The 16,441-nt window shown below is 48.1% G+C and overlaps 1 protein-coding gene across 1 annotated transcript in view; it reads right to left on the bottom strand.

The window, feature by feature from the left end:
- lrrc45 (leucine rich repeat containing 45) overlaps nt 1-16,441 on the bottom strand; it is a 51,370-nt gene that overhangs the window by 627 nt on the left and 34,302 nt on the right. The window contains exons 10-18 of the mRNA XM_079261375.1: nt 10,797-10,932; nt 7,386-7,463; nt 7,201-7,312; nt 7,053-7,123; nt 6,242-6,334; nt 4,544-4,636; nt 4,045-4,218; nt 314-461; nt 26-243 (exon numbers count right to left, since the gene is read on the bottom strand). Of these exons, the coding sequence (XP_079117501.1) occupies nt 44-243; nt 314-461; nt 4,045-4,218; nt 4,544-4,636; nt 6,242-6,334; nt 7,053-7,123; nt 7,201-7,312; nt 7,386-7,463; nt 10,797-10,932 (1,105 nt within the window). The 3' untranslated portion in view covers nt 26-43. The remainder of the gene's footprint in view (nt 1-25; nt 244-313; nt 462-4,044; nt 4,219-4,543; nt 4,637-6,241; nt 6,335-7,052; nt 7,124-7,200; nt 7,313-7,385; nt 7,464-10,796; nt 10,933-16,441) is intronic.

Below are 16,441 nucleotides of genomic sequence, written 5' to 3'. Positions count from 1 at the left end.
GTTTTACCCAGCTGGGCTTCCTGACCTGGTTTCTGGGTCCGGGTCACTTCTTGGGGCTGCTGTAGGGTCCCAGCGGCGATCCCTGAACGTAGTTGAGGATGGCGCTCTGCAGGTAGCTAGCCCTGTGGGCCTCATCCTCCCTCATCCGCTGGATCTCTGCCTCCTTCAGCCGCAGCTTCTCCAACATGGAGGACATCTCGCTCTCTTTGTCCAGGAGCACCTCTCTGTGGTTACTGCTGAGCACTGGCAGAAACAGCCATATCTAACATGCAGACATGCAGTGTGAGAAGAGGAGCGAACGGTGAGGTCGTACCTTTAATCTCCCGCTCCAGAGCGCTGAGCTTTGCCTTCAGGCCTCCCTGCGCCGTCGTCTCTGCATGGAGAAGGGCGATCTGCTCCTGCAGCTCCACTTTGACCCGGCTCACCTCGGCCACCTTCTCCTGGTCCTTACCAGACAGTTCCTGCAACACAACATCACATTTCATTTGTTTATTTTAACCTTCATTTTACCAGCTAAAACCAGTAGAGAACATCTCATTTACAACCACGACCTGGCAGGAGGCCCCAGCAGTTAGACAAAGACACAGCGCTGATTAGCATCTTATACATTTCAGCAGGACCAGGACCAAGACCAGGGCCAGGACCAAGACCAGGGCCAGGACCAGGGCCAGGGCCAGGACCAGGGCCAGGGCCAGGGCCAGGACCAGGGCCAAGACCAGGGCCAGGGCCAGGGCCAGGGCCAGGGCCAGGGCCAGGGCCAGGGCCAGGGCCAGGACCAGGGCCAGGGCCAGGGCCAGGGCCAGGGCCAGGGCCAAGACCAGGGCCAGGGCCAGGGCCAGGGCCAGGGCCAGGGCCAGGGCCAGGGCCAGGGCCAAGACCAGGGCCAGGGCCAGGGCCAGGGCCAAGACCAGGGCCAGGACCAGGGCCAGGGCCAGGACCAGGGCCAGGGCCAGGGCCAGGACCAAGACCAGGGCCAGGGCCAAGACCAGGGCCAGGGCCAGGGCCAGGGCCAAGACCAGGGCTAGGGCCAGGGCCAGGGCCAGGGCCAGGGCCAGGACCAGGGCCAGGGCCAGGGCCAGGGCCAGGGCCAGGACCAGGGCCAGGGCCAGGGCCAGGGCCAGGGCCAGGACCAGGGCCAGGGCCAGGGCCAGGGCCAGGGCCAGGGCCAGGGCCAGGGCCAGGACCAGGGCCAGGGCCAGGGCCAGGGCCAGGGCCAGGACCAAGACCAGGGCCAGGGCCAGGGCCAGGGCCAGGGCCAGGACCAGGGCCAGGGCCAGGGCCAAGACCAGGGCCAGGGCCAGGGCCAGGGCCAGGGCCAAGACCAGGGCCAGGGCCAGGGCCAGGGCCAGGGCCAGGGCCAGGGCCAGGACCAGGACCAAGACCAGGGCCAGGGCCAGGGCCAGGGCCAGGGCCAAGACCAGGGCCAGGGCCAGGGCCAGGGCCAAGACCAGGGCCAGGGCCAGGGCCAGGGCCAGGGCCAAGACCAGGGCCAGGGCCAGGGCCAGGACCAGGGCCAGGGCCAGGGCCAGGGCCAGGGCCAGGGCCAAGACCAGGGCCAGGGCCAGGGCCAGGACCAGGGCCAAGACCAGGGCCAGGGCCAGGGCCAGGGCCAGGGCCAGGACCAAGACCAAGACCAAGACCAGGGCCAGGACCAAGACCAAGACCAGGGCCAGGGCCAGGACCAAGACCAGGGCCAGGGCCAGGGCCAGGACCAGGGCCAGGGCCAGGACCAAGACCAGGGCCAGGGCCAGGACCAGGACCAGGGCCAGGACCAAGACCAAGACCAGGGCCAGGGCCAGGGCCAGGACCAAGACCAGGGCCAGGGCCAGGGTCAGGACCAAGACCAGGGCCAGGGCCAGGACCAGGACCAGGACCAGGACCAGGACCAGGACCAGGACCAGGACCAGGGCCAGGACCAAGACCAAGACCAAGACCAGGGCCAGGGCCAGGGCCAGGGCCAGGACCAGGACCAAGACCAAGACCAAGACCAAGACCAAGACCAAGGCCAGGGCCAGGGCCAGGGCCAGGGCCAGGGCCAGGGCCAGGACCAGGGCCAGGGCCAGGACCAGGACCAGGGCCAGGGCCAGGGCCAGGGCCAGGGCCAGGGCCAGGGCCAGGGCCAGGGCCAGGACCAAGACCAAGACCAAGACCAGGGCCAGGACCAAGACCAAGACCAGGGCCAGGGCCAGGACCAAGACCAGGGCCAGGGCCAGGGCCAGGACCAGGGCCAGGGCCAGGACCAAGACCAGGGCCAGGGCCAGGACCAGGACCAGGGCCAGGACCAAGACCAAGACCAGGGCCAGGGCCAGGGCCAGGACCAAGACCAGGGCCAGGGCCAGGGTCAGGACCAAGACCAGGGCCAGGGCCAGGACCAGGACCAGGACCAGGACCAGGACCAGGACCAGGACCAGGACCAGGACCAGGGCCAGGACCAAGACCAAGACCAAGACCAGGGCCAGGGCCAGGGCCAGGGCCAGGACCAGGACCAAGACCAAGACCAAGACCAAGACCAAGACCAGGGCCAGGGCCAGGGCCAGGGCCAGGGCCAGGGCCAGGGCCAGGGCCAGGGCCAGGACCAGGACCAGGACCAGGGCCAGGGCCAGGACCAGGACCCCCCTGTGACAAAGAACCAAATCTAAAGTAGCCAATCACAAGGTCTGTTTTTAAGTTTGTTTAAGAGCGCAACGTTGTAAGCGTTCATTGTTGTGTCAGTGTGCCTCTATTGAAAAGGAGGAAGTAATGGTCTGAAACAAACGCACATGAGCCTTTATCTGCTAGTTGTATAGTCTGTACCTGCTATTAGGTGTGATAATAATGGTTCATGTTATTTGTGAACCTGCTAACATGTTTTATTTTGTCTTGTCCAGAATTTAAGCAAGTAGATTGATGTTCTGGATGCTGTGTTCTGCTGAGCACATTTATTTTGCCAAGGGGAACTTTTATAGATATAATGATCCCCTTGTATTTCTGGATTCTTATTTTATTTTTCTATTTGTTTTGGATAATTGTTCGTATTACAGAGTTTATGCTGCTGGACCGGACCTGAAAGGACAGAAGAGAGACAGAAAGAGAACAGAAAAGAAAACAGAAAGAGAACGAGATAAATGCATACATGTATACACACATACATACCCACCTACATACATATGTATATACACACACATACATACCCACCTACATACATATGTATATACACACACATACATACCCACCTACATACATATGTATATACACACACATACATACCCACCTACATACATATGTATATACACACACGTACATACCCACCTACATACATATGTATATACACACACATACATACCCACCTACATACATATGTATATACACACACGTACATACCCACCTACATACATATGTATATACACACACATACATACCCACCTACATACATATGTATATACACACACGTACATACCCACCTACATACATATGTATATACACACACATACATACCCACCTACATACATATGTATATACACACACGTACATACCCACCTACATACATATGTATATACACACACATACATACCCACCTACATACATATGTATATACACACACATACATACCCACCTACATACATATGTATATACACACACATACATACCCACCTACATACATATGTATATACACACACATACATACCCACCTACATACATATGTATATACACACACATACATACCCACCTACATACATATGTATATACACACACATACATACCCACCTACATACATATGTATATACACACACGTACATACACACCTGCTAACATGTTAAGTGCTCCATATGAACATGAGCGATCCCGTTTCTCCTGTCATTCCTGCTTAGTTGTATTTATTACGTTATAAATGAGTTATGTTGCTTATCTGTGTTACAGAACCACATTCAACACCTGGACAACCACTGTAAGTAAAGCTTTAATAATAAAGAAGACATCTGAACCATCTTCTACATGCCCCTCCAGTGGTCACAACATGAATGACCAGTTACCCCCCCCGCCACGTGTGAGCTGCTTTGTCCTGACCTGTTGCAGCTCCTCAATCCTGCGCCGCAGACCGTCCATCTGGATGCTCTGCTGGCTGTTCTTGGCCTGCAGCTCGGAGATGGTCTGTTTCTGCTGGGAGCAGTGAAGCTGCACCTCCTGCAGGGAGGATCGCAGCAAGCGGAGCTTCTCCTCCAGCGATGACACGTTCTCCTGCTGCTCAGGAAACACAAGTTCTCAGCCACAGAGTCATCTAACACGCAACTAGAGTGACTTATGATGCCTTGTGCAGATTCTGGGATGAGCCTCTCATGTCCGGTGCAGATAAGATTTAATCATCCTTTAGTCTGAAAACATTTAAAGATCCTTTTCCAACCCAGCGCACAGCTTCCTCCTCTCCTGCATTCAGCATGTGTTCATGTGAGGGTCCACAGCGATCAGCAGGGGGGAGGCAGACCTGGGAACTGTGTGGATGCAGCAGTTCATCTCCGTGGTGTTTAGTGCAGTGTGTGCAGAAAGACAGCAGGTGTGTTTAACCAACCTCCTCCAGACGAACTTGAGCTCGCATTCTTCCCAGCTCCTCCTCGGCATGGGCCCGCTCAGTTACACAAGCTGCTTTTGTTTTACTGAGCTCCTGCAGCACACAACCATCATCATCACCATCATCGTGTTGATGAGCAGAACACAAAGCAGGAAGGACATTATGAACTTATTTTGACTGTAATAGCAGCAGCTGCAGTTTGTTGTTCTGACATTCCCACACACTGCATGACCAGAACTCTAATCTGCTCTAACAAACGTATCACCAAGGTGTGGTTTCGACCCGAAGCTCCTGAACAATTCCACTTTTTCACTCCGATCTCTCAGGACAAACTCAGGTCCTCAAACTCAACTCCTTCTGATCAGATCCCAGTTCCACACTCCTTCCTTCATCTCCTGCTTATCTGAAATAAGATCCTGGTTCAGCTTCATCTAGTGGCGCGGCCCGGAGTTACATGACCTTTTTTCCCTTGACCCCCTATGATCCTAACGTATCTCTGTTCTTATCTGTCATAAGGCGGCGCCGGTAAAACTGGCTGCATGGCCTGAGCTTCAGTCCGGTTCTGTGTTCTTCTTGTGTCATTAATGTTACATGTCTGTATGTCAAACCTTGGACGAGCTGGCTTGAACTTTGAATTTCCCCTCGGGGATGAATAAAGTAGCTTTGATTTGATCTTCTTTAAAGGTCCAGTGTGTAGATCTACTGCCATCTAGTGGTAAAGATGGGCACAGCAACAGCCAACGCACATTCACTGCGACCAAACTTTTTCTTTTAACACTTTATTAGTCACATGGCTAAATGCAAACCTGGATAAAACAGAAGTGCATCTTAATGCAACACCATGTTTGGAAAGAAGCAGGAAGAAGATAAACTTGTAATAGCTGTCCCTTTTTTAAAACGTAGCACATAAATAGATGGTCTGTCTTAACAAAAATACTCATTTACAGTCTACATAACAGGTGTTGTTCATCTAAAATAAATGTGTTTTCGTGTGCGAGTGGTGGCGCCTCTTTGGCACCTCGCTCTTCGGTTTGATTTCGATTCATTCCAACATTTTTCATGGTTTTCATGTATTTTTTTCCCCCACATTAAGGTTTTTTTTTCTCACTTCATGGATACATTTATAATACTCCATACTTCATTCAGTATCCATTAATTCAAGTAACCAACAAATTAATCTCCACTATCTTTTATTGATGTAGAACAGTAAATAAATCCAATGCATATTAAACATGTTTGTTTCATATTGTCTTTACATGTTTACCTGGAATCATCAGGAAAAATATGTTGGCAATAGTTAGCTGGGCTGGAACGGAGCTGCTGTCACATGTTTGTAGCATTATAATTAGATTTTATTTAAGATTTAATCCACTACTCTATGGAGTACGTCTTGTCTGTTCTCATGTCCATAAAATCTACAGTGTTTTAAAACGCTAGCCTTCAACCCGATGAGTAAATCTCATAATCTGTAACAGCAGATAAAGGCTACTGTTATCCAAGGAATGTAAACTTGTTGGAGAATACTCTTCATTCTGGATTATTTAATACAGAATTAATAATTCAGAATCTAAAAACATTGTGTAACCGCAGCCATTGATGCGAGACCCGGAAGAAGTCGGATTTGTTGCAACTCCTGTTTTTAAAAGCGTCGTTATAATGCTTATGATAATGATCTGATGTAAGCATGTGAACTCTGACCGCTTCCAGCTGGATCCGCTGTCCCTCCAGTTTAAAGATGCGCTCCTGCAGGGATCTCTCAGTCTCTTCTAGATGGCGGTTAACATGATCCACCTGAATTACAACAGAAATCTTACTTCACATGTCCAAATACTCAGGATTTTCAGCCTAATGAAAGAAAAGACAAGAAAAACCCAAAGACAGAAACAGGTACAGTTGTGCTCATATTTATTCATCCCCTTTCATTAAAGAAGGAAAAAAACAGCTGCCTGGAAAATAAGCTGAAATTGACTAAAGTAATAATAAATAAAAACATTTTATGAAAATCATTACATTATTTTCTAATTCTGGTTCAATAGAAATATTTTAAAAGCAAACAAATAAGATAATTTATTACATATTCCATCAGTCATAAAGTAATATTTAGTTGAACAATGCTTTAATGTTTCCGCTCCAGTCAGGTGTTTTCTGTTCCTCTCAGTCAGACTTCTGCACCTGTTGACAGGTATTTTGTCCCACTGTTCAACAGAAAAGTCTCTAATTTGTCCAGGACACATTTGTTTGGTTGTTTTTTCTTACTTCAACTCAATTAAATGAAAAATCAGTGTCTTATATTACTAAATTATACTATTGCATATTTTTAGTTATTGTTCCTTTTTTAAGTCTCCAGTTATCTGAGTGACTGTTGTAAATTCAGCCTTTTCTGTAATGAAAGGGGATGAAGACATGTGAACACAGCTGTAGAGGCTACATTCTGGAGCTACACTCTGGTTAGCTGTTAGCTAAGTACAGGTGATGTCTGTTCAGGTGGGTTTGGACAAGGAAAGAGCACCTCTTTCTGGCGGAGGCCGTCCATGTCCTCCAGGGCTTGCTTTGACCTCCGTTTCTCTGCTTCCAGTCGATCTGTTGAACACACGGGAAGATATGTTGCTGCCATGTCGACACTATTCTGAAAGGCTTCGTACCGACGTTGGCGTTACCTTCTGCCTGCGCCAGTCGCATCTTGAGCTCGGCTGTATTGTTGGTCAGCTCCTGCTTCAGCTCAAAGATCTGCTGCTGCTGAGACTTACACCTGCGCTCCATCTCTTCCACCTAACACACACGAGTTAATCAGCTTCATGCGAACAAATAAAATCACCCCATACTGAAGCAGCAGGATTCGTACTTTATTCCTGAGTTGGCCGTTGTTCTCCGTCAGGTTTTGGATTTCTCTGATGAGCTTTCCTTCCTTCAGGGCATTATCCTGGAGATAAATGAGCTTCGTTCATTTCAGACAGCAACACATCATTTTAACACACAAGATAAAAACAGAAAACAGTGATTCATAAATCCAATCAATTCATTTTGAATTGAAGAGATTTTATCGTTTGATGGAAAATATGAGCAGATTGTGAGCCTGATGCAGCAACATGTCTGTAAAACATCTGTCTGGAAACATCTGGAAGTGAGGAGAGCAGCTCTGTGGTCCAGCATGGTGGAACCTGCAAGGTGAAAGAGACGTTGTCTGGATGGGAGCAGATGTTTCAGCATTGATGGAGCTTCCCAGATGTGGAAGCTGCCCACGCCATCGGCACTAATGCAACCCCATCCCATCAGAGATGCAGGCTGATAACAAGCTGGATGCTCCCTCTCCTCTTTAGTCTGCAGGACACGCCGTCCATGCTGTCCACAAACTATTCCACATCTTCATCCAGGTTTCCACTCAGAACATTTTAAATGAGCTTTGGTCCAGAGAAGACGGCGTGTTTCTGGATCCTCTTCACATATGATGGAGCTTTAACCTGCAGGTGTGGATTTCAGGATGAACTGGGTTCACACTGGTTTCTGGAATCTTCCTGAGTCCATGCACTGGTTTCCAGTAGAGAATCATGGTTTTAATGCAGAAGATCACCAGCATCCAGCTCTGTCCCATGAATACAGAGATTTCTTCAGATTCTCTGAATCTTCTTCTTCCAGTCATGTTACCGACCTGTTCCCAGTTAAACCAGTCATGTTACTGACCTGTTCCCAGTTAAACCAGTCATGTTACTGACCTGTTCCCAGTTAAACCAGTCATGTTACTGACCTGTTCCCAGTTAAACCAGTCATGTTACTGACCTGTTCCCAGTTAAACCAGTCATGTTACTGACCTGTTCCCAGTTAAACCAGTCATGCTACTGACCTGTTCCCAGTTAAACCAGTCATGTTACCGACCTGTTCCCAGTTAAACCAGTCATGTTACTGACCTGTTCCCAGTTAAACCAGTCATGTTACTGACCTGTTCCCAGTTAAACCAGTCATGTAACTGACCCGTTCCCAGTTAAACCAGTCATGTAACTGACCCGTTCCCAGTTAAACCAGTCATGTTACTGACCCGTTCCCAGTTAAACCAGTCATGTTACCGACCTGTTCCCAGTTAAACCAGTCATGTTACTGACCTGTTCCCAGTTAAACCAGTCATGTTACTGACCTGTTCCCAGTTAAACCAGTCATGTTACCGACCTGTTCCCAGTTAAACCAGTCATGTTACTGACCTGTTCCCAGTTAAACCAGTCATGTTACTGACCTGTTCCCAGTTAAACCAGTCATGTAACTGACCCGTTCCCAGTTAAACCAGTCATGTAACTGACCCGTTCCCAGTTAAACCAGTCATGTTACTGACCCGTTCCCAGTTAAACCAGTCATGTTACCGACCTGTTCCCAGTTAAACCAGTCATGTTACTGACCTGTTCCCAGTTAAACCAGTCATGCTACTGACCTGTTCCCAGTTAAACCAGTCATGTTACCGACCTGTTCCCAGTTAAACCAGTCATGTTACTGACCTGTTCCCAGTTAAACCAGTCATGTTACTGACCTGTTCCCAGTTAAACCAGTCATGTTACTGACCTGTTCCCAGTTAAACCAGTCATGTTACCGACCTGTTCCCAGTTAAACCAGTCATGTTACTGACCCGTTCCCAGTTAAACCAGTCATGTTACTGACCTGTTCCCAGTTAAACCAGTCATGTTACTGACCTGTTCCCAGTTAAACCAGTCATGTTACTGACCTGTTCCCAGTTAAACCAGTCATGTTACTGACCTGTTCCCAGTTAAACCAGTCATGTTACTGACCTGTTCCCAGTTAAACCAGTCATGTTACTGACATGTTGCCAGTTAAACCAGTTAAACCAGTCATGTTACTGACATGTTCCCAGTTAAACCAGTCATGTTACTGACCTGTCCCCAGTTAAACCAGTCATGTTACTGACCTGTTCCCAGTTAAACCAGTCATATTACTGACCTGTCCCCAGTTAAACCAGTCATGTTACTGACCTGTTCCCAGTTAAACCAGTCATGTTACTGACCTGTTGCCAGTTAAACCAGTCATGTTACTGACCTGTTCCCAGTTAAACCAGTCATGTTACTGACCTGTTGCCAGTTAAACCAGTCATGTTACTGACCTGTTCCCAGTTAAACCAGTCATGTTACTGACATGTTGCCAGTTAAACCAGTCATGTTACTGACCTGTTCCCAGTTAAACCAGTCATGTTACTGACCTGTTCCCAGTTAAACCAGTCATGTTACTGACATGTTGCCAGTTAAACCAGTCATATTACTGACCTGTCCCCAGTTAAACCAGTCATGTTACTCACCTGTTCCCAGTTAAACCAGTCATGTTACTGACCTGTTCCCAGTTAAACCAGTCATGTTACTGACCTGTTCCCAGTTAAACCAGTCATGTTACTGACCTGTTCCCAGTTAAACCAGTTAAACCAGTCATGTTACTGACCTGTTCCCATTTAAACCAGTCATGTTACTGACCTGTTCCCAGTTAAACCAGTCATGTTACTGACCTGTTCCCAGTTAAACCAGTTAAACCAGTCATGTTACTGACCTGTTCCCAGTTAAACCAGTCATGTTACTGACCTGTTCCCAGTTAAACCAGTCATGTTACTGACCTGTTCCCAGTTAAACCAGTTAAACCAGTCATGTTACTGACCTGTTCCCAGTTAAACCAGTTAAACCAGTCATGTTACTGACCTGTTCCCATTTAAACCAGTCATGTTACTGACCTGTTCCCAGTTAAACCATTTAAACCAGTCATGTTACTGACCTGTTCCCAGTTAAACCAGTTAAACCAGTCATGTTACTGACCTGTTCCCAGTTAAACCATTTAAACCAGTCATGTTACTGACCTGTTCCCAGTTAAACCATTTAAACCAGTCATGTTACTGACCTGTTCCCAGTTAAACCATTTAAACCAGTCATGTTACTGACCTGTTCCCAGTTAAACCAGTTAAACCAGTCATGTTACCGACCTGTTCCCAGTTAAACCAGTCATGCTACCGACCTGTTCCCAGTTAAACCAGTCATGTTACTGACCTGTTCCCAGTTAACCTGACAGGTTCTTTATTCTTTACTGGGAATAATGGTTTTTTTACAACCCTCCTGAACTGGGATATAAATAAAGAAAAGCTAAAATCAGAAAATGAAGTTGTAACTTTATTCTCTGCTCCTTTTCGGTTTCATGCTCGGATGATTCATTCTCTGTCTCGCTCGCCCCTCTCTCTCTGAGCAACAGAACCACCTCAACATGTTGCGTAACATTTCATCCCCACCTCCTCCTCCTTCTTCCTCCTTCGGCTCTGCTGCTCCCTCTGCTCCTCCTTCTCAGCCCGAACCCGACCCAGCACTTCTCCCAGACTCTGGTTCTTCTGCTCGGCGAGAGCGAGGGCAGCTTCAGTCATCTGCAGCCTGCACGCCACCAAAACATGAAGCCAGAGAACGTTACCAGGACTCCAGAAGTAAAAGAAATATTCACTCATTTCAGTTAATAAATAAAAACACATTTTAAAATTTGACCATATCTTCAAATTAAATCTAAATGAAATAAGGAGCATCAGAAGGAAAGTCGCCCTTCTTTTCACCCAAACATCCAAAAGAGATGGAAATGAAATAATTCTACAGAACCTAATCAGGTACATGACATAACAAGAAACTAAACCCACCTTTTACTTTTATTTTTCCATCATTTTCTTGTGGCTTCCAGTTTTACTAGTTACTAGTTTTTACTCATATCTCACAACCTAGTTTAATTTTCACATTATTTAAAACATCTGTTTAATAAAACTTCCTTAATCAGTTTCACTTCAGGAGCAGCGATTGTCTGTGGTTTTAATCTCGTGTGAATCAGCCATGTTGGTAATTTATGAAGAAATAATTTCCCTACAAATGACCTGCTTCATTTTACTGAACTCAGAGGTCCTGTAATAATCCTAATCCACTGCGAGCAGACGTCTCTGCTTTGGCGAGAAATGGCTGGGGTCTGATACGTCTGATACGGGGTCTGATACGTCTGATACAGGATCTGATAAGTCTGATACAGGATCTGATAAGTCTGATACGGGGTCTGATACGGGATCTGATAAGTCTGATACGGGGTCTGATAAGTCTGATACAGGATCTGATAAGTCTGATACGGGGTCTGATAAGTCTGATACAGGATCTGATAAGTCTGATACGGGGTCTGATAAAGTCTGATACGGGGTCTGATAAGTCTGATACGGGGTCTGATAAGTCTGATACAGGATCTGATAAGTCTGATACGGGGTCTGATACGTCTGATACGGGGTCTGATACGGGGTCTGATAAGTCTGATACAGGATCTGATAAGTCTGATACGGGGTCTGATACGTCTGATACGGGGTCTGATAAGTCTGATACGGGGTCTGATAAGTCTGATACAGGATCTGATAAGTCTGATACAGGGTCTGATAAGTCTGATACGGGGTCTGATAAGTCTGATACAGGATCTGATAAGTCTGATACGGGGTCTGATAAGTCTGATAAGTCTGATACGGGGTCTGATACGGGGTCTGATACGGGGTCTGATACGTCTGATACGGGGTCTGATAAGTCTGATACAGGATCTGATAAGTCTGATACGGGGTCTGATAAGTCTGATACGGGGTCTGATAAGTCTGATACGGGGTCTGATAAGTCTGATACAGGATCTGATAAGTCTGATACGGGGTCTGATAAGTCTGATACGGGGTCTGATAAGTCTGATACGGGGTCTGATAAGTCTGATACGGGGTCTGATACGTCTGATACGGGGTCTGATACGTCTGATACGGGGTCTGATACGGGGTCTGATAAGTCTGATACAGGATCTGATAAGTCTGATACGGGGTCTGATAAGTCTGATACGGGGTCTGATAAGTCTGATACGGGGTCTGATAAGTCTGATACGGGGTCTGATACGTCTGATACGGGGTCTGATACGTCTGATACGGGGTCTGATACGGGGTCTGATAAGTCTGATACAGGGTCTGATACGGGGTCTGATAAGTCTGATACGGGGTCTGATACAGGGTCTGATAAGTCTGATACAGGATCTGATAAGTCTGATACGGGGTCTGATAAGTCTGATACGGGGTCTGATACGTCTGATACGGGGTCTGATACGGGGTCTGATAAGTCTGATACAGGGTCTGATACGGGGTCTGATAAGTCTGATACGGGGTCTGATACAGGGTCTGATAAGTCTGATACAGGATCTGATAAGTCTGATACAGGGTCTGATACAGGGTCTGATAAGTCTGATACGGGGTCTGATAAGTCTGATACAGGGTCTGATAAGTCTGATACAGGATCTGATAAGTCTGATACGGGGTCTGATAAGTCTGATACGGGGTCTGATAAGTCTGATACGGGGTCTGATAAGTCTGATACGGGGTCTGATAAGTCTGATACGGGGTCTGATACGTCTGATACAGGGTCTGATACGTCTGATACGGGGTCTGATACGTCTGATACGGGGTCTGATACGGGATCTGATAAGTCTGATACGGGGTCTGATAAGTCTGATACGGGGTCTGATACGTCTGATACAGGGTCTGATACGGGGTCTGATATGTCTGATACGTCTGATACGGGGTCTGATAAGTCTGATACGGGGTCTGATAAGTCTGATACGGGATCTGATACGGGGTCTGATACGGGGTCTGATACGGGGTCTGATAAGTCTGATACGGGGTCTGATAAGTCTGATACGGGGTCTGATACGGGGTCTGATAAGTCTGATACGGGGTCTGATAAGTCTGATACGGGGTCTGATACGGGGTCTGATACGGGGTCTGATAAGTCTGATACGGGGCCTGATAAGTCTGATACGGGGTCTGATAAGTCTGATACGGGGTCTGATAAGTCTGATACGGGGTCTGATAAGTCTGATAAGTCTGATACGGGGTCTGATACGGGGTCTGATACGTCTGATACGGGGTCTGATAAGTCTGATACAGGATCTGATAAGTCTGATACGGGGTCTGATAAGTCTGATACGGGGTCTGATAAGTCTGATACGGGGTCTGATAAGTCTGATACAGGGTCTGATACGGGGCCTGATAAGTCTGATACGGGGTCTGATAAGTCTGATACGGGGTCTGATACGGGGTCTGATAAGTCTGATACGGGGTCTGACAAGTCTGATACGGGGTCTGATAAGTCTGATACGGGGTCTGATAAGTCTGATACAGGGTCTGATACGGGGCCTGATAAGTCTGATACGGGGTCTGATAAGTCTGATACAGGGTCTGATACGGGGTCTGATAAGTCTGATATGGGGTCTGATAAGTCTGATACGGGGTCTGATACGGGGTCTGATAAGTCTGATATGGGGTCTGATAAGTCTGATACGGGGTCTGATAAGTCTGATAAGTCTGATACGGGGTCTGATACGGGGTCTGATAAGTCTGATACGGGGTCTGATAAGTCTGATACGGGGTCTGATACGGGGTCTGATAAGTCTGATACGGGGTCTGATAAGTCTGATACGGGGTCTGATACGGGGTCTGATAAGTCTGATACGGGGTCTGATAAGTCTGATACGGGGTCTGATACGGGGTCTGATAAGTCTGATACGGGGTCTGATAAGTCTGATACGGGGTCTGATAAGTCTGATAAGTCTGATACGGGGTCTGATACGGGGTCTGATAAGTCTGATATGGGGTCTGATAAGTCTGATACGGGGTCTGATAAGTCTGATAAGTCTGATACGGGGTCTGATACGGGGTCTGACAAGTCTGATACGGGGTCTGATAAGTCTGATAAGTCTGATACGGGGTCTGATAAGTCTGATACGGGGTCTGATACGTCTGATACGGGGTCTGATACGTCTGATACAGGGTCTGATACGTCTGATACGGGGTCTGATACGTCTGATACGGGGTCTGATACGGGATCTGATAAGTCTGATACGGGGTCTGATACGTCTGATACAGGGTCTGATACGGGGTCTGATAAGTCTGATACGGGGTCTGATACGGGGTCTGATAAGTCTGATACGGGATCTGATACAGGGTCTGATAAGTCTGATACGGGGTCTGATACGGGGTCTGATACGGGGTCTGATACGGGGTCTGATAAGTCTGATACGGGGCCTGATACGGGGTCTGATACGGGGTCTGATACGGGGTCTGATAAGTCTGATACGGGGCCTGATAAGTCTGATACGGGGTCTGATAAGTCTGATACGGGGTCTGATACGGGGTCTGATAAGTCTGATACGGGGTCTGATAAGTCTGATACGGGGTCTGATAAGTCTGATACGGGGTCTGATACGGGGTCTGATACGGGGTCTGATACGGGGTCTGATAAGTCTGATACGGGGCCTGATAAGTCTGATACGGGGTCTGATAAGTCTGATACGGGGTCTGATACGGGGTCTGATAAGTCTGATACGGGGTCTGATAAGTCTGATACGGGGTCTGATACGGGGTCTGATACGGGGTCTGATACGGGGTCTGATAAGTCTGATACGGGGTCTGATACGTCTGATACGGGGTCTGATAAGTCTGATACGGGGTCTGATAAGTCTGATACGGGGTCTGATACGGGGTCTGATAAGGGGTCTGATACGGGGTCTGATACGGGGTCTGATAAGTCTGATACGGGGTCTGATACGGGGTCTGATACGGGGTCTGATAAGTCTGATACGGGGCCTGATAAGTCTGATACGGGGTCTGATAAGTCTGATACGGGGTCTGATAAGTCTGATACGGGGTCTGATAAGTCTGATACGGGGTCTGATACGGGGTCTGATAAGTCTGATACGGGGTCTGATAAGTCTGATACGGGGTCTGATACGGGGTCTGATACGGGGTCTGATAAGTCTGATATGGGGTCTGATAAGTCTGATACGGGGTCTGATAAGTCTGATAAGTCTGATACGGGGTCTGATAAGTCTGATACGGGGTCTGATACGGGGTCTGATAAGTCTGATACAGGGTCTGATAAGTCTGATACGGGGTCTGATAAGTCTGATACGGGGTCTGATAAGTCTGATACGGGGTCTGATACAGGGTCTGATAAGTCTGATACGGGGTCTGATACGGGGTCTGATAAGTCTGATACGGGGTCTGATAAGTCTGATACGGGGTCTGATAAGTCTGATACGGGGCCTGATAAGTCTGATACGGGGTCTGATAAGTCTGATACGGGGTCTGATAAGTCTGATACAGGGTCTGATAAGTCTGATACGGGGCCTGATAAGTCTGATACGGGGTCTGATAAGTCTGATACGGGGTCTGATAAGTCTGATATGGGGTCTGATAAGTCTGATACGGGGTCTGATACGGGGTCTGATAAGTCTGATATGGGGTCTGATAAGTCTGATACGGGGTCTGATAAGTCTGATAAGTCTGATACGGGGTCTGATAAGTCTGATACGGGGTCTGATAAGTCTGATAAGTCTGATACGGGGTCTGATAAGTCTGATACGGGATCTGATACGGGGTCTGATAAGTCTGATACGGGGTCTGATACGGGGTCTGATACGGGGTCTGATAAGTCTGATACGGGATCTGATACGGGGTCTGATAAGTCTGATACGGGGTCTGATACGGGGTCTGATACGGGGTCTGATAAGTCTGATACGGGATCTGATACGGGGTCTGATAAGTCTGATACGGGGTCTGATACGGGGTCTGATACGGGGTCTGATAAGTCTGATACGGGGTCTGATAAGTCTGATATGGGGTCTGATAAGTCTGATACGGGGTCTGATAAGTCTGATACGGGGTCTGATAAGTCTGATAAGTCTGATACGGGGTCTGATAAGTCTGATATGGGGTCTGATAAGTCTGATACGGGGTCTGACAAGTCAGATACGGGGTCTGATAAGTCTGATAAGTCTGATACGGGGTCTGATAAGTCTGATACGGGGTCTGATAAGTCTGATAAGTCTGATACGGGGTCTGATAAG

The sequence above is a fragment of the Telmatherina bonti genome (genome assembly GCF_933228915.1).
Source record: "Telmatherina bonti genome assembly, chromosome: 21".
Lineage (NCBI taxonomy): Eukaryota > Metazoa > Chordata > Actinopteri > Atheriniformes > Telmatherinidae > Telmatherina > Telmatherina bonti.
Note: the sequence above shows the minus strand (reverse complement) of the source record. Positions and strands in the feature narration are given on the sequence as shown.